The sequence below is a fragment of the Synchytrium microbalum genome, assembly GCF_006535985.1.
Source record: "Synchytrium microbalum strain JEL517 chromosome Unknown SmJEL517_scf0025, whole genome shotgun sequence".
In the NCBI taxonomy this organism is placed as follows: Eukaryota; Fungi; Chytridiomycota; class Chytridiomycetes; order Synchytriales; family Synchytriaceae; genus Synchytrium; species Synchytrium microbalum.
The window spans coordinates 76,192-98,548 of record NW_022158374.1 but is presented as its reverse complement, the minus strand read 5'-3'; the positions used below and the strand labels follow the sequence as shown (position 1 = coordinate 98,548).

Genomic DNA, 22,357 nt, shown 5'->3' with positions numbered 1-22,357 from the left:
CCTCTCCCCTACTGTGCAAAACAAGGGAGACTGGAGCTACCCCTATCCCCAAGCCCTTTGTCTCTTGGAGGGGTTCCTTACGGTAATCCAGCCTAAACCTCTTACAGAGCCAAAGCTGCTACTGCAGGATTGTGATTATGATGATACTGTAGGATTTACCGCGACCATGCAGAGCTATATTGTCGAGAAACGTGTGGAATTCGCTGGCTTGAATAATTCTGTACGTAGTGGGAGTCTGAAACAAGAGGAAGTAATGAAGATTTTGCATCCATCTTCACTCAGTAATGAGAGTACGAATGGATGTAGTGAAGTCTTAGACGACACTGTTTACGTGCTCAAGACAGATAGTGGGAATCTTATGGGGAACTTGTGAGTAAAACCACTTATTGAATGCTAAGCGCTAGCGCTCTAATAACATTTTGTTTTACTAGGTATCATAGTTTTGTCGTTCATTTTGCCACGTATCTTACGTTCGCCACCATGAACCACACCATCCCTCACAACTACTCGTCAACCAGAATCTATATTCTTCAAGAAAACGACAATCCATACAATTTAAATGACGATCCGTATCGCGGTCTGTGGTTTATGTATGCTCCTCATGTCGGTTATTTTGATACCAGTCTGGCAGAAAAACGGACGTGCTTCAAACGTGTGGTGACTGGTTTGGACCATTCGGCAGTGGAACTTTGGAAGGATGCGGGTGCTACCAGTCCTTGTAAAGACTCCATTCTCCTACAGGTACACGCTTTAAACCACGATTCGGCAACCATTAATCAAAACAAACTTTATGTTTTTGTTAGGACTTTACTCAAAAGGTACTGAATCACTACCATATCAAGGATGATATAGACCAAACCCACACAAGCTTCATTCCAACAATTACCATAATATCACGTCGCGGGAGACGGAAGTTGGTAAACGAGAAGGAAATCGTCACGAAAGTCAGAAAAGAGTTTCCACGAATACAAGTGGATCTTGTGGCGATGGAAGATCTTACAATGAAACAGCAGATGCAGAAGATTCGAAATACGACAATACTGGTTGGAGTACATGGATCTGGGCTGACTGCTTTGGTGTGGCTACCTCCCGAGTCCATCATAATTGAAGTGCAACCTGGCAAAAAATGTAGGTTCTTGACTTCCATAGTAGGTGTCTCTTGCATTCGTTCGATTGAGTCCGCTGACCTCTAACTCCGCACTCTTTCAACAGGGTCACGATACGGTGGAGCTTCATTCTTCAGGAACTTGGCCAAAGTACTATACTATTTTATCTGGTTACGCTACAGGTTTTCATTGTAACCTAACACCAAAACCTTCTATCCTTTAGTTGGCATCCAAGTCCTACCTTGTAACCATTGCAGAACCACTCAATGATGACCTCGACGTCAAAATGAATATTAATGAGACAATCGCTGTATTACGAGGGGCTGTCAGACAGGTGTATAGCTCCTACGGCCGGCTTTTCGTAGATGGGTGGTTGAGTCCAGAGTTCTACAATCCCCCAGCATCTCCAACAGCACCTCAACCGCAAGTGTAGAATTGTAGATAGTCTAGATCGCGATGATCCTTAAATATGTATTTCTGATTCGATTGTACATGTTTGGGTAGCAGGACAATTTGCTTTACGTTCTGAAGTGGTCGACCCCACTAGATTGCTTAGTTCTTGCTTTCAAGCCAAACACTAACACGCGCCAATTACCTATCAGAGAATAAGATGGAAAAATACCTCTGTTAAATTCATCTTAGCTACTTGATTACTCACATGTATTGGTCCTGAGATTGTGGTTTCCTTTTGCGGCAATTTTAGACTTGGTTTCCCATAGCGGATTGCTCAGAGCTGGCGAATGCCTATCTAGGGAGGGAGATAACTCCATTTGGAATATCTTCATTGCAAGTACCGAGTTATAAAAAATGACCCTAATTTTAGTTGTTTGGAATCTTTTCAGCAGACCATGAATCGCGAAGGCCAAAGACGCAAACAATATTGAATCTCATTTCAATTGAAAAACTCCGAATATCCAAAAGTTCAATATTGGAAGAGGTCTGACCAATCCCAAGTAGGTTGACGACGCATCAGAGATTGAACTATTTGCTTAGTATGCGCCGAGAAGATCTGTGTTCAAGATTAATGATAGTTGTAAGTGAGTGAACTAATGATATATACTACAAGACCCATGGAAGTCAGACTAGATGTTTTGACGCGTTTATGTAGCATTGAATTAATTTCAGTTGACGCTACATCCCTTGTTTTGCGAGCGATATTCATCCCATGCAGGCACAACGCTTCCAGCTACTCGAGCCACAACAATCAAAAATTGGCAGGGCCTTTGACGCCAATAACGCATATACGATCCAATTCTTGCATTATTCGTGGGCTTTAACTTGCAATGTTGAAAGGAACAAAAGCACCAGCTCACAACCACATTCTTCTGAACAAAAGATTTTCGTGGAAAGTGCTACGCTACATCTCATTTCATTTACACTCATGTACAGTGTTAAACACAAGTCGTCATTCATCAACTGTAAAACTATGAGAGGAGTTGCGGACAAGCGTCACTGGCGTGTCCCCTTCCACAATATCTGCATCCAGCTGCACCTAAAATAGTGTTGGGTTTAGTAACTTTCATCAGAACTGTCGATAAGAGGCTTACAGCTCTGCGACGTATGATCAGGAGATCCGCAGTTTGCACACCACACAGTGGCTGCTTTAGGATAGTACTATTGCGGATTTAAAAAATGGTTATAAATTTGGTAACCTGTCGTCAATTCCACGCAACACAAAAACGAGACGACATAAACATTACCCACAGAATTCATGGATGCTAGACCACCAGTCGTTCCTGGACTAGAACCAATACTATTCCGACTTCCTCCAAGCAGAGTCGTTCTCGCTCCAGCTGCAGTAGTAGGGGCTGCCCAGATTGATGACAATCCTCCTAGACCGGTTACACCATTCATAGCACCAGAAGATAACGGCGATGGTTGCTGTTGCTGTTGCGGCACAGGAGAAGTTTCACCGATAGTGCTATCCACCATACTTCGATACACCTGATCTAGAGGATCGGGTGTGTTTACTCTGTTTACACTCCCATTGCGATGCTCCATACGCAGGTGAGCCAGTTCTGCCTCTAAATCATTTATGCGTTGAGCTTGTTGTGCGTCTCGTACAGCATGTGCATCAACAACCCTCGTGTACTCTTGTGACAGGTACACTCGATCACGTTCTAATGCTGCACAGCGAGATTCAAGAGACGTCTTTTCCAATTCAAGCTTTACTCGTTGAGCCTCCATTTGGCTAATCTGAGACGTGCTAGCTTGAAGGGAAGAAGTCAACCTCTGTACTTCACCCATTAATAAAGCTATTTGTATCGTCTGATCCCTTGATGGAGAAGCACTATTAAATGACGGAGCAGCAGGCTGTGGTTGAGCGTATGCTGCCTGTGCTTGAAACATTTGTTGAAGCATTGGTGGTGGGGCTGCTGCTGACAACGGATGTGGCGTAGAATAAGAATTTATATCTCGTTGTATCTGCTCTGCAGCAGACGAAGCTGGTGTATACAATCCTGGTGGTGCTTGTCCATTCAAATTGCTAGCAGAACTTCCATTTCTCTGACCATTATCAGGCAAGGTAAACGATGGTGGTGAAGCTCGTGTAGGAGTCGTAGATGTATCAAGCACCGGCGATGATGGACTTGTAGTATTTAATGGGGTCGGGTACTGATTTGCATACGATTGAAGTGGATTCTGCTCGTTGGAATTCATGGGTGGAGGTGGTGTGAATTTGGGAGTCTGATATGCATTTGGTGCTGAAGTAGAATGAGTTGCTGGTGACTGATTATTAAGATTACCGCCCCTTCTTGGCTCCTTCCTGGATGATCCAGATGATTGATTCTGTTCGTTGCTTCGGGATTTATCAAAGACTTTAGGCATTTCAGCTACTTTATGTGCACCACGAGCTGGTCTATCTAGTGGTATGGGAGACGAAGCAGGAAGCTGGGATGAAGCCTTTCTATCCTTTTGATTCTTGACTGGTGGTGCAGGTTCAACAACTGGAGCAGGAGGAGATGGTGTGGATTCCTGCGGTTGAGTAGCAGGAATTGATTTTACAGTGGCTGGCTTTTCTGGTGTCTTTTCGGCCTCAGCAGATTTGCTATTGATTGGAATATCGATTACTGGAGGACTGCGGGTAGCGTCCGATACTGTCGAGCTACTCTGTGGTGAAGGAGGACTGCTTGCCTCGGTAGCTTTTGAATCGGAAGGTGAGGCCTTCCTGTGGTTCAAATTAGCCTTTGCTCGTTTCCCATCAGCACCTATACCACCATTCATGTCATTATGAGACACATTAGAAGCCGAATCGTCCACCACTTCTTGTTTAACAGCCTGAGCCTTAGACTCTACTGGATCACCAGCCTTTGACGGAGCTACCTTTGAAGTTTTAGAAGCAGCAGCAGGTTTCGAATCGGCCTTATCCACCTGCGCTTGCAGAGCAGCTTGTGCCTTCTGAGCCAATTCCGCAATATTAGCCAATTCAGAACTAGTCATAGTCGGTTTACCACCATTCAAATCCACCTTGTCGGTCGACTCAGCCACTTTGGAATCACTTGTTTTGCGATTATTTACAGATGGCTCGGCCTTACCATCAGGTTTACTATGAGTTTTGCTACTTGCTGCATCGACTTTACTAGCTGCTTTAGACGATGGCGGGTCCTTGGTTTGCTTCAAGGTATCCGTTGACCTTGAGTTAGTATCCACAACAGGAGACTTAGCAGGATGCTGAGAAGAAGTATATCGTTCCGGTATGTGAGACACCTCTTCCAGATCAATCTCACTGACATCATCATCCTCTTTGTCCTCAGATCGTTTCTTGGCTTTCTTCTTCTTTTTCGACTTTTTAGAAGAAGTCAAGTCACTGGTTACGGAGGCCACATCGTCTCTAGGATCATCTACTAGAACTACCGGTGGTGCAGCTACGTACGTTCGAACGATGCGTGTCGCTTCGTCACGCAGCAATCCAGCAACCCACCGAGCAAATGCCTGTCGACCAGCGATATAATTGGCTTTATAATGAACAACTATCGTTTTGATGTAAGGCTTAGAATGTTGCAATCCAGAAATTGGCAACTGGCTTTTTCTGCACCTACCCAGATTCTGACGGTCCTTCAGACGCTCCAGAATCTTCCTCTCAAGTCCGTTAGCCAGCTCAAACGTCGTCTGGCGTTCAGACTGTATCCCTTCAGCTAAACAGGCTCGAAGCACAGATTCCTGTATATTCGAAATCAACGTTTGAGACCAAAAACAAAGAAAAAAAATAGGGAAGATCTTCAAATTGCATCAGCATCGTCACAACTTACACCAGTGTAAATCAAAGTCTTGAATCCCAAAATCACATCGCCAACTTCGTCATACAAGACATTACGACGTTGCAATTCTTTAGATTCCATAGACTTTAGTTTCTCACGAAAGGATTTACTCTTGACCCTTTCCAAACGACCTTCGACCGTTTTCACAGACTCGGTCAAATACATTTCCTTGATTTCATGCAATAAGTTACTTAAATTATCCAACCCGCCCACATTTTTCGATCTCTGAGCCTCCATATGTAAATGATGAGATTGCGAAAAGGTCTGTAGGTCGGTTTCGGCGGTATTTATAAGCCCTTTTATGGTTTCCAGAGATGGAAAACATGATGGGTCGTTGGTAGGTGCTGGCAGCACGGAATATGTCGGAGCATATACACGATCTCGGACAGTTTTTAGACATGCCGAGAGATTACGGTGGTACGCTTCAACGTGCTGATGAGCAGTTGATACATTCAGGGAAATCAGTTTGGTTCTAAATAATCCAGCAAAGTTTTTGTATCGACATATATACTCATCCATGATTGCATCCAACTCTTCCACGGCTCCTTCATCGCCATCATTGATTGGTGAAGGGCTGCTATTATTATGACTATTGTTCTTTCTGTTTGATGCCGACGACCTTGCCTTTCTAAACTTTTCGTACTGGGGCATACAGATATCATCAAAGGTAGGTGGCTCGCCATGTTTGGCCAGAAACTCCCTTTTACGTTCATTCAATGCCACCCAACCTGCACGATCTCGCTGATCTAAAATCTCTTCTATGTGGCCCACGACACTATAAGCGGGATTCCATACAGGCGTGAGACGTTCCAGTAGCTTGGTTTCAAAAGAATGATAGTCGCGTACAAGGAGCTCGTTTAATGAGTCGATAGACAATTCCATAAAAGACGAGGACTCGTTGTACGGCAAACTACATATTGCACCAGTCAGAGTCTCGGTGATCAGAGGATAGTGCGGTCGACTTATACGATACTCCTTCTTGTGTGGCGTCAGCACTTGCATTAAACGACCAGCACAGTCATTCGACGCAGGTGCCATGATGTCAATGATTTCAGGCAAGGTATCCTAAATTATTACAATTTCTAGTTAAGCTCTACGATACAATACCAAACTAGTCTTGTTACCGTATGTATCTTGCCAAACTGATCATGATACTGCGCCATATCTTTAGGCGCCTTATTCACCCACTAAATAGTAGTAATTTCATTAGAGTTCTTTGAAGCTGCTGGATGAAACACTCATTACACGGACCTCATCAGTCTCAAACCTCAGCATCCCACGTAACGACGATCCGCCCGATAGCGTGTATCTACCATCCTGAGTCGCATGCGAAGCCCCTTTCGAATAATTCGAGTACACAATACTTGTGATTGTCTTGACAATCTCATCTAGTGCAGGCTTCACATCCTTTTTCGGATGTGCTTTGAGAAGATTCTTTGGTTCCAGGCCTGATGTCTTCATGTTGTATTTCCTGGCTACTAGAGAGGCCCAGTCTTTGTGAACTGGCACAATTCCTAGCACGAGCAAATGAGTTGTTCATCAGTTAGATTGGTTTGCCAAGTAGATGCAATTTCTTAGATCAATGAAATTCGATCTAGCACTTTGATCGCCATGACCGATGCAGTGCGGTAGTCAGGTGCAAGTGTGCTTTAAGACACACACTTCAAAATGTCGAATGCATTTCGTAGGTACGACTAACACCATGGAAGACTCCTACCTTCAAGATTGGATGAACCGAATCTTTTAAATGCAGAATCCTTGTCGACTCGAAGCACCTCCTTCTCGCTCTGAGAAATTGGTAGCTGTTCAAGCTCCGTGAAAATGGATCCCATTGTTTCCGGGTTTTGTGCTGAGCGAGTTGCTAAGACTGTATACGAGTTTGTTAGATTGATGTATATGTTTAATAACTATGCATGCGTCCCCACTTCTTCGGCTTTTGTCGTGGTTCTTTAGATTGCTTGGATGGAACGAAAACAAAGTTTGGACAAACAGGTAGATCATTACGCAACACCACTTGATCCGACATCTTCGATCTTAAACACGCGTCCAGTACTTTCAAGTTGCATATTTCCGTTTTGTGAACGAAAAGATGCAAGGCTATTGTAGTTCGTGAGCCAAAGGCACCGACATCAAGAACACGAAGGAGGTCTAAAAGTACTACAATTTTAATAATTCTCCAAGCATTATGGCTACAAAATATAGTTGAGATCGTTTTGAAACCTTGGGCCTATTCTGAATCACCACCACAAAACAGCCTCTTCCACCACTTCTTCTTTTTGCCGTCATTAGAGCTGACCCTTGGTTTACTATTTGGCATGGGTGGTCGTGCTTCACCATTACCATTGTTTTTACGTTGCATGGAATCTGCGTGTATAGCATCGGTCGTTCCAACTTGAGAGGCTTCTTGTCGGAGACCAGATTGACCATGGACCATGGGTGAGTTTGCTGTTCCGCCACCTGATACTCGGTTGTTGTTTGGAGTGCTCGATTCTCGTCCTGAAGTAGTGTTGTTGCCTTTACCACCAGTCAACACTTGCATACTGCTTGGTGGGACAGGTGATGAGTTCGGATGGGCAGTGGTGGGTGATATTATAGCCATATTACTACTGGCACTAACGCCGTATGGTGGCATGGGACCTCCTGTTGCATTGGGATTGTTGCCATTGGCTGCTTGAAAGGCACGGTAAGCACGTTCACGTTCTGCTCGTTCTCTTTCTCGAGCTTCACGTTCAGCTTCTCGTTGTCGTTCCTTCTCCTTCCTTTGTTGATCCATTACCACCATCCAATCGTAGATGCCGTCATCTTGCTCTCCTATTTTGGTCAACACTAAAGAAATCGAATATTGGTTGGTCATGATATTCACGAGTCGTGTGTAATCGGATGTACTTTACATACCTTTGTTGAGCAGGCCTTTCAAATAGTCGTAATCTGGTGCTTCTTCGAATTTGAGGTTGCGGACATATGTAAGGTACAACGCAAATTCTTCTACAAAGACGAAAGCGAAAAAGAAAGTTAGTACTCGAATTCTTCTAAATGTCAGCAGAGCAAACACATAATCTATACGCAAGCAAGGCGTCAAACTTACCAGGGAAATTTTCACACAATTCCTTAACACTGACACTCTGCTTCTTCTCTCCAATCTTTTCATACTTTTGCTTGTTGGTGGCTGCCTTGAGACCTTGCCACGGTAATGATCCTCTCAAAAAGTACATGAATACGTGACCCAAAGCCTCTAAGTCGTCTCTACGGGATTGTTCTCGGCCCAAGTGCGTATTTATACTCATATATCGGGCAGTTCCAGAAAGAGACTTCTTTTCTCGATATGGAATGTGTTGTTTGGTTTTGGGATCCCTGTACTGTTTTGCCATACCAAAGTCAACTATATATACTATGGAGGCTGGATGAGGGTGGGCAGCGGTGTGGTTTGGTAGAATCATTACTGGGTCTTGGCCAATGACAAGAGGAGCCTCGTTGTGCCTTGGCAATCGACCAATTAAGAAGTTATCAGGTTTAATATCTCGATATATAAGATTCTTTTCATGGATTGTTTGCACCCTTGATAGCTAAAAAAAAGGCAATGAAGGACTTTGGTCAATTGCGTTCTTGCAGATTGACAACTGGAAGGCTGACGTTCAAAAGAAGTGCGGGCAACCTACCATCTGTTTCGCTGCCATGCATACTGTCTTCAAGCTGAACTTCCTATTACACAAATCAAACATATCCTCCAAACTTGGACCAAGCAAGTCTATACACAGAACGTTGTGTAGACCTTCTTGTCCAAAGTAGTAAACGTTCGGGATACCAACTAGAAATTGAAGAAAGACAGAAGGAATCAGCAAAATACCAGCATATGATGCCCGCATAGTAAGGACACACCACTGCCAGAGAGAATCTTGTATGTTCTATATTCATCACGTAATTGAGGAGCATCACTCTTTCGAGGTTCGAATTTGACAGCAATAGGTTGATTGTTCATGAGATTTACACCTATTCAAGTGAGAGTGCTCAGATATTGTGTAGCATACGGATGAGCTCCTTTTTTTGCTGTCCATCAAGCAAACACTACATACCTTCATAAATAATACCAAAACTGCCTTCTCCAATCTTCTTCCCGACCTTGTAATGTACACCAACGATATTCTGATTTGATGCTGATCCATGATGCAACTTGGCTGAACTAGCAGCTGGAGTAGCTTGTGGAGAAGAAACAGGTTGTCCATCAGCAGCTCGCGGTTGACGGCCCGAGGTATTGGCATCCATAGTTTGTTGTTGAGCGGCAGTCAATGAATCACGTTGAGAAGTCATTCCAGAGACTGCGACGCCATTTGCTGCTGTTGGCGAGGTAGCCATGGGATTAAGGATGATACCGGCACCTGTATATATATATTGCGGGCCCTTGGTTTCACTCAATCGAGGGTCGGCGGTTGCTGTAGGTTGAGTGGTGGTGGTAGTCGTAGTGTTGTTGGTAGGTTGACCGTCTGCAGGTTCTCCTTCTTTGGCACGGGACATGTGCAACGAGACAAAAGACGAGGTGATTTCTATATGTGACGAGCTGAGACTCTTAACACTAAAAGAGGAGAGAGATTCAGTTCAAGCTAAAATGTGGTCTGACCATGTGGAGTCGGGTTCCGTTGCTTCAAGAAGAGTGAAGTTCCAAGTAGGAACTCATGCAGCGTATGCTACACGCCCGTGTGCTCTCATGGCGCTTCCTCTCTGCACTCCGCGATGACGTTGATGCTCACAACGACCTACCAATTTGAAAATGTGACTGTTTGTGGTGGGGATGATAGAAGAGAGAAATATGTGAGTATAGTTGAAATATAATGAGTGAGCAATAGAGTTTAGAGCGAGGATTTCAAGTTGACTGGGGTGGGTTTTCTGCTGAGGCTCTACCAAGTAACCAGTGCCACCAATATAGAACCGCACTCCTCAAATTCGTGTCCTCGTAGTTGGTGGCGGGGCCCAATAGACTATGAAAATGCTTACCTTTGCTATAAGATTATGACGTGGATTGCCTGCTCTACTCTATTTGGGTATTGCCCCACTATTGTTTAAAAGCGGTTTGTGAGTTTTTGAAACTGCAGGATTGCTGAGGCAAAACTAGCGTCGGACTCATATTTTGAATAAAGAATCTTCTTCTGTAGTGTGCTTACCTTCGCTAATGGTTCCTTATATATCTTCTCCCTTCCTCTTCCAGTCTGCTCTTAGTGCTGAAGGTTTTTTGCTTGGTTTGGTTACTTGAATCAAGCGAACTTGCGTTGAAAATTGTCCGAGAGGACTACTGTCTTCAGCTAGAGCCGACTAAATATGCACAACGGTTTATAGAAACGTACGTGCTTGGAAAACGCGTTTCAACGAGTCTCGCTCAGAAAGGCAGTTGCGAATTTTTGTCTCATAACGAGTTGGCGTCAAATCAAACCAAATGTTATAGAATTCGCGCCAATTATTCCAAATTCGCGTCCTTATTTAGAATATCTATTACAATTTGCTTGCTGGCAAAGAGATCTTGTAGAATTTAGCAGCATTGTCACGGAACACACCCTTAAGCTGAGACGCATTCATGCCAGATCGTTCACAGCATATCCAGATTCCAGCTACAAGCTCGCCCATTCGAGCTAGATTCTTATCCACGGGAAAGTTTGATCCATAGAAGACACTACAAGATGAAGTTTAGAAGTCAGACTGAGTGTGTTCAAGCTTCCTGTAGCTCTAGCGACAAAATGATAGACTCTCGCGTCTTGCAGTCACCGATCAAACCAAGCGATCAAACTGTGGAGCTAAACATACCGCTCGGGTCCAAAGAGTCGAATTGTGTGCATCAGCATCTCTCCGAAAGCACCATCGGCGATTTCGACGGCTGTAGGTCCATACGAATCCCATGTTCGATATTGATATTGTGTTCCTAGCTGTGGCATCAACCCAGATAGCTTAGCGTGCACGTTTTTGCACTTGGCGAGCTCGGTCATTCCTTCAAGCCATTCCTTGCGCACTTCTGGCTTCGAAACATAGTCAATGGGAGTAGCCATGTGGTCTAGGGCTGGAGAAGATGACAACGTGTAAGCGCTTGGTTTCGAGTTGCTAAAGAGCGACAAAGATTGTTACCAATAGGCGTGTCCGGGAATCGTTTAGCCAGGTTAATGGATTCCTTCAGCTGGTATGAGTAGCAATACAAATCAAAGGAGAGTCCATGCTTCTTCAAGAGCGTAAAGTTTTTTAAAAAGTTGGCCTCTGTCAATACGTGTTGTCGAGGTGCTCCAGAGCTAAATCGCTTAGTAGTATCGAATGAGGCCATACATCGGATACCGACAAAGTTAGGACACTGTTTATGTTTAATAAGCTCGGCTTCACATTCCTCGTAAGTTCTGCTAACAAAGTCAGTGTGTCCTACAATTGCAGCCCCAACGACATTGCCAGTTTCCTGGGCCTGTTGATATACCCAGTTTGTTTCACCAACGTTACCAACTTTGGGCTCGTCCCAACCAGCCTCTACGTGTACCGTGGCGGCAACGTTGACGTGAGCGTGTGCGTAGTCCTTCATGATGTCGGAAGGAAGGTAGTCAGACCACATGTGCTGAAAGTTGCCATATTCTTCGTTTCTTCTCTGTAAAAATGTGAGCGTTGAGGTTCATCCGCAGCTGTAGCACTAAAGTGGGCAAAGCGAACACATACAGAGAGAACCGCCTTGGTCTTTTCAATAGGCCACGAGGGTAGTTTTGTTCCACGTTCACGAGCTAACGTTTGAGCATTCTTCTTTGGTGGATTGACTAGGGCTGGATATCCAAGCTTTGGCAAATTGTCAAGTATTCCCAAATCCAGAAAGATCTTTTGTCCTCTGTACGTGTTGGCCACGTCCCACTAAATATCCAAAAGGCAAACTCAGTTCCACGAAATGTACAAATACAACTGTCCCGTCGATTTTCACTATCGGTCGCTGGCCTACCAGGTGGTGATGTGAATCTGTAATAGCAAAAGGTATCTTATTGCATATGGCTTGAGCTTCAACGCTCAGAGGACTGTTTGAAATCGGCATCGTTGTGGTTTTTCGAATTGAATGTCAGCTAATGGTACAAAGCATGTTAGAAAACCGCAACGGGCTCAACATGGTATTTCGCGGAACTCATACGATGTGTGGACACCTCTGTCTTCCCAATGTGTGCCGCACAACTTGACACACCTGTTTGGCGATTTTGGGATTTTCAAAACATCAAACATCGAACAACACCTTTCTCAACATTCAAAAAATAAGATTCTTTTCTTTTATAATAAGAAGAGAAAGTACAAATACTACCGCGACACTACACCCTACACCACTACAACTACCATCAAGATCAGAATAAGAAGCAACCATGGCACAACCTCAACCACGAATTCCAAAAGGACGTCTGAATGTACATGAGGATGTGGTCATGGCTGCAGCTGATTCCGAGAAGCTTCAAACGCTTGCTCAGAAATTGGCCTCAAAGCACTACTCAACGTACAGTCTTCCTGATATTGATGTTGACGAACCTGTTGGGGAAGAAGAACAACTAAAGCTTCGACCAGTGAATCTCACTGACTTGCTCCGTCTTTGCTCCCAAGCTCGCTTCGAAACCTTTGAATCTTTCCTTGGTGCTCCGTAAGTTGTGTCGGAGTGTGTTGTACGTCAGACCTATTGCTGATGATTCTCCTTCTTTTAGTGCACTTGACAAGATTGAAAAGATTGGAGAAGCCACGTTCTCGCAAGTCTTTCAAATTCCCTTGGTTAATGCTACAGTCTTGTCTAACATCAAGAGTAAGCCTCAGAGATGTTGTGCCAGTTTCAGAATTACTGAACTAACCGTTTTGTGCTGTTTGTTCTAGGCTTCAGCTCTCGTGCTATTCCTCCCACTGCTGCTGTTAAGATCGTGCCCTTCGGCGGCGAGTCGCAGCAAACGCTTAGCGAGATGTATCAAGAACTTCGTATCACTGGTGAAATGTCTGATATTGCCTCTGAATACGGAGCTGGATTTGTTCGTGTCTTGAAGTAAGTCATTTGGTGATATCATGCGTGTGTATTTTTTGTGTTCCTCGTGGTGAACCAGGATCAAAGCGCTCAGATGACTGACGGACTCCTTTTTATGATAGAATGGGAGTTGTACGTGGCGCTTATCCTCCTCAACTCATTGAAGCCGTAGAGAAATATTCACGACGTCGTGGCAAGAAAGCTCAATCAGCTGCTGCACAAGTCAAGACTCAAAAGTATGCAGTTCTCGTACTTGAACACGCCGGACTCAATCTCGCTGAAGGTCCTCAACTCACCTGGACTCAAACTTGTGGTGTCATTGGCCAAATCGTACTCTCTCTGGTACGAGAAAAAATACGGCATGGCGTTGACCTCTTCACACTCTCGATGACTAAATCCTGACGTTCGTCTCACAACAACACTAGGCTATTGCCGAACAATCCTGCAAGTTTGAGCACCGAGATCTTCATTGGGGTAACATGATGGCCAAGATTGACAAGAATGAAAAGACACGTCGTCTTGTAACTTCTGACTGCAACACCGTATATGATGTCAAAACTGGCGGCATGCACACCACCATCATTGATTATACTCTGTCTCGTAAGTTCAGGTTGTGTTCGTGTCTTTTGGGAACTGTCATGCTTAAACGGATACTTCCTCGAATATGCGTAGGTCTTGAAATTAATGGTGACTTTTCTCAGCTATGTGCTGTTCCTTTGACTGATGAAGTATTCTTTACTGGTTATGGTACGTCAGCTATAGAGTAGCAAAACCCTGTTCCATGATGAGTACGACAGCATTCTGACGTTCGACTCTTCATTTTAGGTGACTTCCAATTTGAAATCTACCGCTTGATGCGCTCTGAGAATGGTGGAGACTGGCTCAAGTTTACTCCCAAGACCAATATCTTTGTAAGTTGTTCCACACTAAAGTTGTTTGGACTTGTGATGATGCTTGCCAGAAGGTTTTTTTGTTTCAACGTTTTTCTAACGTTTTGAAAGTGACTCCATCCTTTTCCCATAACAGTGGATCTGGTACCTCGTCGACAAACTCCTTGTATGGAAGTACAAGCCATTCGCTAAACAACGTGGCGTCCCACTAAGTGTCGGTCGCAACCGGCGTACTCTTGAACTCTTCATCAACCGTATCCCCAACTATGGATCTGCTCAAGAACTCTTGGAAGATCCATTCTTCAAACGTGTTATTACTCGTACCGATATCTCTCAATTCGCAACTACAAGCAAGGATGAACCCATGTCTATCACTGCTTCGACTAAAGCTGTGATGACTGCTTTGGCTACTCGAATGTCTCGTTTTATGCACTTGGATTGAAAAGAGATGCTTAGTGTTTGGTGGATTGATAGTTGATCTTTGTGGTTTGATACATTTTGGGGAGAGACGCTGTCGTTGTGTGGGGACAGCCGCTTTTATAGATGGTTGTAGAGACGTTATTATTTAAACACATGCCTTCGTTTTATGCACTACCAAAAGTATCAAAAGGATTGGGAAGTGAACCAGCGACGCATAGCCCATCGCCCACCCCTCTCTTCACTACCGTCCTCCATTTTTTCAACCGAGAAAAGCGACCCAGCGTGAACACCGGTGATTAGGAGCTATGCGACCCGGATTCAACAAAGATTGTAAACGAAATAGTGCTGCGTGACAGGGTCCCTTACTCGGGTGGAAAAGAAATATGTTATCTGAAAAAGGTACGATGTCAACACAAGTACCCGATGAACTAGGATACAAGTAAAGCGCAGGGAAAATGCTTTCATAAATATTTGCTAATATTTTTGGTATTATGAGTTCCTTGGAAACCCTCTCAAAAAGCAAGTTGTAGTCGCATTCTAGGACGAAGGAAAGACAGACTCAATGGCGTTAGGCCGGTCATATAAGCTCTTTTGAAGAGTCAGATATGAGAATTAAAATGCTATTTATACAGAATCGAGGTACGACGTAGTGCGTGAAAGGGTTTTATAGACTCCTTTTGCATTTGCGTCCAAACCAAAGTTTCGATAGGGGATAACATGCATTTGCGGAGGTTTGACTTTTTCGAACTTAAATCTGAAGCTTTAAAACTGGGCTGAGCTCCCACCTGAAGGTCAGAGAATCTAAAACGTCGAGACTAGACTTCACGTCTATGTGAAAATTCGACTACACTTGACACAAAAAGTCAGCCTTTTTGAGTTGATTTACTTGCCACCACTCTTTACGCCACTGACCGTAAGCCTAGCGGGTACACCCGTAGATTGAAGTAGAAACATTCCAATCATCCAAACTCGATAATCAGTAGTAAATTCGTATTTGACCAGCAGCCAAACCTCCCTGTACGAAAATCCGGGTCTTCGCGTCCTGGCTCTGATAACATGTCGTAAATAGAAAAATAGGGCAAAAGATAACTTGACGATGGTTGCAATGACTCTATTGTGTGTACCAAATACCTCGCAGCACTAGCAATCTCGTTTTGTATACAAAGCAGTCAGCCAAGGGAGTCGTTGCTTCCTAGCAGCTTTCAGTTCCTTCGTCAATCGTTTTCACGACCGCAACCCATCGCTCCGTATTTTCGAGGGCTGTGTCCAGAAGACGGGAAATCGAAGGGAGAGTTTCGACACCATAGTATGTGCTTGCTCCAAGTTCATCTACTACATACTCAGTGCGACGTTTGAGAAGTCCCAATCGTGCTGGCCAAATCCATTGTTTAAGTTAAGCAGCATCACTTGTACAGGTTCTTGATACATATCACTCCATCTTGCAAGGGGGTTTTCGGGTGCGTTGAGACATTGTATAGCCTGTTGTACCTCATCAGCAAAATACATGTATCTGTTGCGAATCAAGATGCCTAAACTAGCAGGCCTAGGCTCGAGAAGCTGTACAGGTAGAGTGGCGTAAGTATCAACGCTTGCTGGCGACTGAGATATCTAAGATGCCAAAAGAACAGATAAGGATCAGTACTTGAATAAATGCTTTTCTTTCAAGATCTCAACTTACCGGACTCGACGGCAGTTAGTGCTCATCAACATGTCCCATTGCCTGGCGCCAATAGGATCACACCCAAAAGTGTCACAAGTAGTATCCAATAAGAATTGTAGAGCACGGTGAACATTGATATCCAGAGCGTCATTTCCTCGCACAAAGGCATCTGTAGTTTGGTTCCAGAGAGAATGTTCATGAGGCTTTCAGAAAAGAGTCTGTTGGTGCGTTGGATCATGGCATCATGGCCAATGAATGTGGTGGCAAGCCAAAAGAGATTGGAGCAACAATTCGTAGGCAAGTTCAGTAAAGCAAGGCAATTGAAGAGCACAAAATTCGCAATGTCATACACATCAATGAGCCCTAAGAAAAGCGACCCCACTGGCTACCAGTATTTCAGGCTCCTAATATGTCTCGATATACGGTTGGTTGTAATTGCCTGAACGTGCAAACTCGACGACACACACATTCACACTTCGAGAAGCGAAATTTTGAAGGTCATTTTTTCATTTGGGGGTATACACCATCCAAAAAACGGATACAATGAGATATCTTTTTCTGGAAATCTATATGAGTTGATACTTTTTCAGCATGGGATTCCTTTTTGGACTCAACATGGCCTAAAAAATGAAAATGAAACAAGTCAGCAAAAAAGGCCAGCAGAGGTACTATGAATGGACTTGCCCATTGGTTTTCAATGCAATGACCTATAGAAACGACGTGTTAGTTTCATTTAAGAGAAATGCAAAGAAGTGTCTTTGCTCACTGATGCCATAACATCGTTTGCAGAAGCCTTGTCCCATGCATCCTTGCTTGATACTGTGGGGGACAAGGGACGTGATGCAGGTGGAGTCACTACTTTGGCTGCAGCAAATGGAGCAGGAGCAGCAACTTTCACAGCAGCTGGAGCCTTCGCAGCAACAGGAGTTGCGGCAGATGTAGCGACAGGTGTTGGAGCCTTCACAGCAGCAGGAGTCGGAGCAGCAGCTTTTGGTGTAGCAGCTGGTGTAGGAGGTTTCGTAACCGTTGGAGAAGAAGCGGGTTTGACTGTTGTAACAGCAGCGACAGGAGAGGTATTATGAATACTTTTGAGTGGAGCTTCTGGGATTGCGACTGCGAGACCATGATGCTTGTGATGTTTGTGAGCAGCGCCATATTGTTTGTGTGCTTCACGCCTACACATCAAGCCATATTAGTATTGTGTTTTTTTTGCCATAGAATTGAGCCTTTAAAGCATATGAAAAGTTACCTAGCTTCCATAGATTTGGCATCTTGTTTCTTCAAGAAGTCCAAAGTCATTTGCAGGTCCTAAAATTTCACGGAAAATTTTGATGAGTTGGTTGCGTCGAGAGGGGAAAACAAAGCATTCCAAGAGGGCCATAATCAATGAATCTTACTGCCAACAAGAGCTCTGCTCGATTGTAGGAGAAGTCTTCACGAATGACAACACGTAATAGTTTACTTTTGTCTGCATGAGGCTACAAAGAGAGAGACCAGTGTTAAACATAGCCGACCTGGAAACTGACAGCATTCAGAAACACTTACTGCAAGAGTGTACTAATGATTTCCAATGAGATAATGGTTAAGTTCAAAGCTCAAAAGATAGGCTTCGTAGAAGCACTCACTGCTGGGACAATCCAACCTATAAAGCAGCATGAAATCAATTTTTTGCACAACGTCCAATCATTATAAAAGCAAGGATACAAGCACATCGGAAGACAGTCAATCCAGCTCGCAAACACACTCACCTTTCTCACGAAGCCTTCCAGCAACATCAAACTCATCAAAGTGTCGACTTGCGTCCTTTGGTAGTTTGAACGCAACAAGTGGGAGTCCCTTGGAAGGATCTTCAGAAGACATGATCTCGAAACCCATTGATTTGATTTGGTGGGATAAGAAGATCTGAAGTTTAAGATGGGAAAGTTGATATTACTGATAGCCAAAAAAAGGGTTCAATCTGATAATGGGTGATGGCAATGATTCACACGTACACTCGTTTCTTGTAAATTTTCCATGATGGATTTGAATCCATTCATTCCCAATCGAATCATCACCTACAGCAAGACGAAAGCGAGACAATGCAAAATATTAGCTTGGTATGCAGGTCAACGATGTTTTCACACTTACATAGTATTGAGCAATAACTTGAGATGACCCTTTGCTGAAATTCAGAGTGAAGGAAGCTTGGTCTGCTCCAAGATAATTGACGTGGAAGACGAGATCATCAGGTAAGAAATCCTTGGACCTCCAGATGCACCATCCAACTCCCTATTACAAAAAAAACATGACATCAAGAGTAGAAGAATCGATTCCATACACATCGCACTTACTGGATATACAAGTCCGTATTTGTGGCCAGAAGTGTTGATGCTAATTCATGGGATTGGTATGAGTTGACTCAATTGACTACGTCAGACATAGCAGCAGTTATTTTACCTTGCGACACAAGGCAATCGGAAATCCCAAACCAAGTCTGGAGCCAAGAAGGGTGCCACGAAACCACCTGACGCTGCATCTAAAACACCGTCGGATAAAGAGTTAGAGCAGGACTTGTGGGTACTCTTCGATCCGGTTCAAGGAAGCAAACAACGTGATCGAGATTTGATATCATACCAACGTGAATAGGAACATTCCACCCGGTCTTCTTATTGATCTCAACCAACAAGTCATTCAAAGTCTTGACGTCTTCATAATGACCGGTGTATGTTGATCCCAAGATTGCCACAGTACCAATAGTATTCTCGTCTACCATAGCAGCAGCTTGTTTTGGATCCATGAACATTTGGTCTTCAGTGCAGAATACGTAACGAGCTTCGATTTCAAGGTATCGGACGGCTTTTTCCCAACATACTTGGACGTTTGCGCCCTAGTGGAGAAGAACGGTATGTTGAGAGCGTTGTTGACCCAATGACGATCAAAAAAAAGATGACCGAAGAATGGCGGATACCATGACAAGATTTGGCTTTTCTTTTGATTTTCCTTCTTTTTCACGACGTAATTGCCAGCGTCGCTTCATAGCCAAAGTACTCAAGATGATGGCTAAGAGTCGAAGAAGAAGTATCATTGTAAATTCTGCATCCAAGATGTAATTCAAAAGTATTGACTTGCCTTCACTGGATCCAACAGTTGAGACACCGAGAGCTGCTTCATCTGCACTGAGAGGAGCATGGAACTATAAAATGTGTATTGGGAATTGAGAAGATATAAAATGGAGAGAAGCTTTCACTCCCATGTCGTCTTGTGGATGACAACAAACAGAGCAAAAAACAGACTATTTGTTGCTGATGAATTAACTTACGAGTCGACCCAACATATTGACGCAACGGTTTTGAAGCTCAACAGTGATTGGATATTCTTCATAGTTGACTGTTCAAGAGTGAAAACAGAGTTATGAAAACGGACCCCAAGCTTATGGCGAAGTGATTTGCCACGTACTGATGTTCTAGCAAGCAAAAAAGGAATTGAGAAGGCGGATATGACATCATCAGCAGATAGGAAGAAAACAACAAGATGATGACAATCACCTTGTTTAAAGACTCTGTCATGAGCTTCTCAGCCTCAGGTTCCATATAGGTCGTGACAAAGCTTGCCAAGTTGAGAGCAGGTCGACCATCAAGTTCGAGCTCATCCTTGATGAGTTGATATGCAGTTGACGGAGGCATTTCCTCCTAAACCATTGAAAAGTAACAAGGTCAGGGATTTGTGACTTAGATCAAAGGAGGCAGTGTTGGGTTGAGCTTTCATGATGCATGAGAGCTGGAAGGTCTGGAATAGCTTCCATGAGATTGCATTAGGATTAATGTCATAAAATCCACCATTAATCGTCTTACGAAACAACAAAAACACCACCATCCCAAACGTCAAGATGTTTGTCCAAATGTCGGGGTCTCAAACATGTTGACGTAAACGGTTCAAGAAGGGCAAATACAGCTGAATATAGCATTCCATTAACAAAAATTGACATTATCAATCATTTCCATTAGCACATACCGCTGGAAGCTCATACTTTGGAATGGCTTGTCGCGACCATTTACTGCCAAAGACATGAGCCTGCATCCCACGTTCAGAGCTTGGAGAGTCTGGAACCATTCCTGATAAGACCATATTGAATTATTTTATGAGTGATCTATACGGTAAATGTTAGTGTTTTAAACCTTTTGAAAATGTTTTGAGCTTTATCGTAAAGCCCGTCGCACCAAGGAAATCCAATGGTGTTGGGTTGAACCGCACGTGTTAGACGGAAAATAAGCCTGTTTTACACCGATGCTCTCTCCATCAATATATTAAGCAGTGGATTATTTACAATGCACCATGCACAAGCTCTACAGTACATATCAACACCCATCAAGTCAATATACTCGTCCGACCAGCCTTAAACCTCAACCCATACTGATCATCAAGCCAATCCAGCACAGCAGGTGTGGAGCTCAAATAATTCAAACTCTTCTTTTCCTGTCTACTAGTTATTCGATCCAGCATGAATTTAACATGATTGTGGAAGATGAAACTGTTTGTGCCGTATTTGAGAGACAGGTCGACGAATTTTTCGAGACATTCGTATGGTGTTGTTTCGTAGCCAGCGAATAACGCGGGGTTTTCGAGGAGACCTCTGGCTGCCATCACGCCGTTTACTTTTGTCAGGGCGACCATTTCATCAGCGTCTGATAGGGAGAAGATGTCTCCGTTGGCGAAGACGGGGACTGTGGCGTTTTCCTTTGCCTATGTGGGAGAGGGTACTTGTTGAGGAAGCTTTCACCAGGAGTAACGCCCTTGTCAGCGCAAAAAAAAAAAATACAAAGAATGGGCAAACTGCTGACGAGTCGTACCAGTTTGATTGCTTCCATATTGACTGGCTCACTACTTTTTTGCTTCTTGGTACGTCCATGCTACAGGCAAAAAGGAGACGCGTTATTGCTTATGGTAAACTGGCTCTTTGCAGATCTTGAATCGATTCCAATACTTACAATAGTAATCCAATCAACACCAGCCTGTTCAGCCCTCTTGACAAACTCTACAGTCTGCTTCAAATCAGGATGACACCGAATCTTAATAGACATTGGTATTGGTTTGTTGAGAGGCAGATTCTTCACAGATCGTATAAGATCTCGAACAATGTCAGGCTTCTCCATCAAGTAGCTTCCGATTTTCTCGGCAATTGCCCATTTCTGTGGGCATCCACCTATATGGATTTTACGAGAGTTGGCGTTAGATTTGGACGGGACGCAACGGGCTTCCTGTGCATCACATTGCGTTCGTGGCCTCACAAGTCGTTGACGAGTCTTCGTTCAATCACATTGCAGCCGGCCCACTTTGAAAGCTAGCTACTCTCAGGAAGCGAGCACACTGCCACTCTGCGACAGCGAACGCCCAACAGCTCTTTTGACACCTCAGCACTTACAATTCAGATCAATCCCATCGACATAAGGAGCAACCAGCGAAGCAGCAGCCGCTAGATCAGCAGGATCCTTGGCAGCAAACTGCACCACAACGGGCGAATCCTTGTTATTGGTTGTAAAGTCAGACAGTCTGGCGAACTCTGATCTGGCGAACACATCGGCGAGCATCATTGGCGTATAAGCAATGTCGACGCCATAACTATGGTTGAATATCGTAAAAGGTAGGTATCATATATAGGAATGCGAAAGAACTAGTGGTAAGATGATGTTTTCTTCGAAAAGCTTAAATTTACCTTCGAACAAGCTCTCGAAAGGGCTGTTTGCTATACCGCACCATCGGGGCACAAATGTACAATGGCTTTTCAGTCGGCCTCTCCTTTACAAATTGCAACAAGTCCAACGTCCTAGGTTCCATCTTGCGTTTTGAGCTGCACCAAATTGGGAATGTTTGCGAGTTTATTAAACATCAAAGACAACCAAGTCACGTCGAGATAACGAGGTATTTACGTGTTTTGTGATAATATACACGTTGTCGTAGTCATAACTCTTGGTTCCAGATACCAGAAACAAGGTTCACAGTTCAAAATGATTTGACGTTTCAAGGTTCTACACCTGCCGTAATCACACAGCAATTGCTACAAGGCAAGT

At 43.9% G+C, this 22,357-nt stretch overlaps 5 protein-coding genes across 5 annotated transcripts; 1 reads left to right on the top strand and 4 right to left on the bottom strand.

The window, feature by feature from the left end:
- Positions 1 to 7,589: 7,589 nt before the first annotated feature.
- On the bottom strand, positions 7,590 to 9,871 carry SmJEL517_g04062 (uncharacterized protein; the record flags this gene model as incomplete). Its single annotated transcript, XM_031169990.1, has 6 exons — positions 7,590 to 8,188; positions 8,258 to 8,347; positions 8,448 to 8,925; positions 9,019 to 9,167; positions 9,239 to 9,349; positions 9,433 to 9,871. The coding sequence occupies 6 exons, from the start codon at positions 9,869 to 9,871 to the stop codon at positions 7,590 to 7,592; spliced, it is 1,866 nt and encodes a 621-aa protein (XP_031024035.1).
- Positions 9,872 to 10,840: 969 nt separating this feature from the next.
- On the bottom strand, positions 10,841 to 12,392 carry SmJEL517_g04061 (uncharacterized protein; the record flags this gene model as incomplete). Its single annotated transcript, XM_031169989.1, has 5 exons — positions 10,841 to 11,018; positions 11,150 to 11,399; positions 11,465 to 11,963; positions 12,032 to 12,217; positions 12,303 to 12,392. 5 exons carry the CDS (start codon positions 12,390 to 12,392, stop codon positions 10,841 to 10,843), a joined length of 1,203 nt encoding a protein of 400 aa, XP_031024032.1.
- Positions 12,393 to 12,708: 316 nt separating this feature from the next.
- SmJEL517_g04060 (uncharacterized protein) lies at positions 12,709 to 14,675 on the top strand (the record flags this gene model as incomplete). The annotated part of the gene is made up of 8 exons (XM_031169988.1): positions 12,709 to 12,977; positions 13,039 to 13,133; positions 13,202 to 13,364; positions 13,466 to 13,685; positions 13,769 to 13,943; positions 14,016 to 14,090; positions 14,169 to 14,254; positions 14,370 to 14,675. 8 exons carry the CDS (start codon positions 12,709 to 12,711, stop codon positions 14,673 to 14,675), a joined length of 1,389 nt encoding a protein of 462 aa, XP_031024033.1.
- A 2,204-nt stretch (positions 14,676 to 16,879) lies between these two features.
- On the bottom strand, positions 16,880 to 20,417 carry GAD1B (glutamate decarboxylase; the record flags this gene model as incomplete). The annotated part of the gene is made up of 18 exons (XM_031169987.1): positions 16,880 to 16,933; positions 17,080 to 17,488; positions 17,563 to 17,621; positions 17,711 to 17,791; positions 17,859 to 17,870; positions 17,939 to 17,955; positions 18,062 to 18,215; positions 18,305 to 18,367; positions 18,441 to 18,581; positions 18,644 to 18,683; positions 18,750 to 18,828; positions 18,927 to 19,179; positions 19,261 to 19,352; positions 19,428 to 19,485; positions 19,612 to 19,679; positions 19,749 to 19,755; positions 19,838 to 19,981; positions 20,304 to 20,417. The coding sequence occupies 18 exons, from the start codon at positions 20,415 to 20,417 to the stop codon at positions 16,880 to 16,882; spliced, it is 1,845 nt and encodes a 614-aa protein (XP_031023993.1).
- A 240-nt stretch (positions 20,418 to 20,657) lies between these two features.
- On the bottom strand, positions 20,658 to 22,124 carry SmJEL517_g04058 (uncharacterized protein; the record flags this gene model as incomplete). Its single annotated transcript, XM_031169986.1, has 5 exons — positions 20,658 to 21,032; positions 21,140 to 21,199; positions 21,278 to 21,492; positions 21,712 to 21,908; positions 22,003 to 22,124. 5 exons carry the CDS (start codon positions 22,122 to 22,124, stop codon positions 20,658 to 20,660), a joined length of 969 nt encoding a protein of 322 aa, XP_031023992.1.
- Between the last annotated feature and the right edge of the window lie 233 nt (positions 22,125 to 22,357).